This window comes from Teleopsis dalmanni, chromosome 1 (genome assembly GCF_002237135.1).
Source record: "Teleopsis dalmanni isolate 2A chromosome 1, ASM223713v2, whole genome shotgun sequence".
Classification (NCBI taxonomy): domain Eukaryota; kingdom Metazoa; phylum Arthropoda; class Insecta; order Diptera; family Diopsidae; genus Teleopsis; species Teleopsis dalmanni.
Window position 1 is genome coordinate 108,518,753 of NC_051846.1, and position 2,001 is coordinate 108,520,753.

At 38.3% G+C, this 2,001-nt stretch overlaps 1 protein-coding gene across 1 annotated transcript in view; it reads right to left on the reverse strand.

The window, feature by feature from the left end:
* LOC119665481 overlaps positions 1-1,058 on the reverse strand; it is a 1,333-nt gene extending 275 nt beyond the window's left edge. The window contains exon 1 of the mRNA XM_038074703.1: positions 98-1,058. Coding sequence (XP_037930631.1) covers positions 98-1,058 — 961 coding nt within the window. The remainder of the gene's footprint in view (positions 1-97) is intronic.
* Between the last annotated feature and the right edge of the window lie 943 nt (positions 1,059-2,001).

Genomic DNA, 2,001 nt, shown 5'->3' on the forward strand with positions numbered 1-2,001 from the left:
TTGCGTATTGAGTTTGCTCCCCTGGGATAAATAAGTTGATAAATATCGTTCAAATGGGTTAAGCAGCCAGTAGCTAGGAATGGTACAGATGACGTACCATAAGTCACAGTGTTTAATTTGTACACCTTCAGTTCTTCGGACGAATTTTCTCTCCAAAGTATAAGTTGAAAAGTTCTGTCTGCCTCGTCAACTTCAATTTGACGGTACATTTTAACAATGTCAGCAGTTATTGCATACTTATGCATGCGGAAACGAATCAGGATTGAATACAAATCTTCTTGCACGATCGGACCGACCATTAGTAGATCATTTAATGACTTCTGCGAAGATGTTCGACTTGATGCGTCGAATACAACCCGAAGCTTAGTAGAGGTGCTCTGTGGTCGCAGAACACATTGATGGGGTATGAAGTAGTGAGTGGTTGCAGAAAAATTCTCGTTGGTTGGTGTCATATGACCTAAGTTCCGATATTCTTTCATAAAATCCATATAGAGATTCTGTAAAATGGAGTCTTTCGAAAGTTTGCGCTCTAATAATAGAAAACGGCTTCTTGCTGTTTGGAATGAGAATCCTAAAAAACTTGAATCAGATTTAAAGGGGAGTTTCACCTTAAACCTACCAGACAGTGTACGTTGAACTATGCTGACAAATTTTGTCTCGCAAAGTTGTTGTTCCGCAGTATATTTCTTAACCTTAATCTCCTTAGGAATTTCTTGTAATTCCCAGAATTTTTGTACAAGAGAGTTTAAGGAACAGTCATCTGTCAACTTTTCTTTATCTAAGCTTATTAGATTGCAAATTTTAGCATTGGGACTTTCGGTATGTTTGAATCTTCCAGATACAATCCATCCGGGTAATGTTTTCTGGAGCGTTGGAAAATAAGTATCTTGTTTTATTTGTCCAACCGACAACAGTTCGAAAAAGCTTTCGGCATCAAGTAGAAGATCTATCTTTTGCGGTTTGTGAAAGTGTGGATCAGCAAGTGAAAGATTGGAAGGAACATTCCAATTACTCATTGACACAAATTTGTCGGGTTGGTAAGTGGAGATTGAAGGCATTATCCAAAAATCAGTAGAAAACTCATAAGAGTTAATACGTGATCTCACAGTGGCATGTAATTTTTGCCGTACTGTGGAGTTTGTTTCACCAATGCCAATTAGATTTAGAGTTTTCGCTTCTTTTTTTATTTGCAGTCATTGTGCAAGTTCCTCGGTTATAAAGTTGACTTGAGAACCGGAATCAAACAATGCTCTGGCCAGCTGATAATCTCCAGATTTTCCTTGAATGGTTATGACTGCAGTGGCCAGAATAATTTGATCGCCATTCGATGAGCTATGATTCACAGAGGCACGAGAAATAATGGGTTGTTCTGGATTATAAGATAAACCTGTTTGAGAAGTGTTTGTAGAGTATTGGTGTAAAAGAGTATGGTGCGACCGATTACATACTCTGCAGCGTGATGCCTTGCATCTAGATACCGTGTGCCCTTTCTTGAGACAATTTATGCATGCCAGAGCATGAATTTATTACATGTTACTTCGCATTACAGAACAAACATCTACTTTCCTCTTGCGAACTATTTTTTTTGCACATAAATGAAGATTTTGCATTCTTACTTTGCCAGTTGTCCTGTTTTGGCCTGTTCGATCGAGATCTTGACGTGGAAGCTTCGTCAGCAGAAATGTGTTGATATCGCTTATTTAACGCAGTCTCGCAATCAGACCAGAGTGGCAGCTTGTTGTAATCTAATTGCTCCTCCCATTTGGATTTCGTAGCGGCATCGACTCTTGACATGACTAAATGAATAAGAATTGCATTTGAAATGTTCTTATCACCTCCTATTGACGATAGGGACTCATATATGGCAGAAATACTATCTATGATATTGCTTAATGCAGAAGCAGATGGCTTATTCATTTCTGGAAGTTCAAAAAGCTGCGAGATACTATCGAAAAAGATTAAACAAGTGTTATCGTAAACTCTTTTTAAACTAGCTAATGC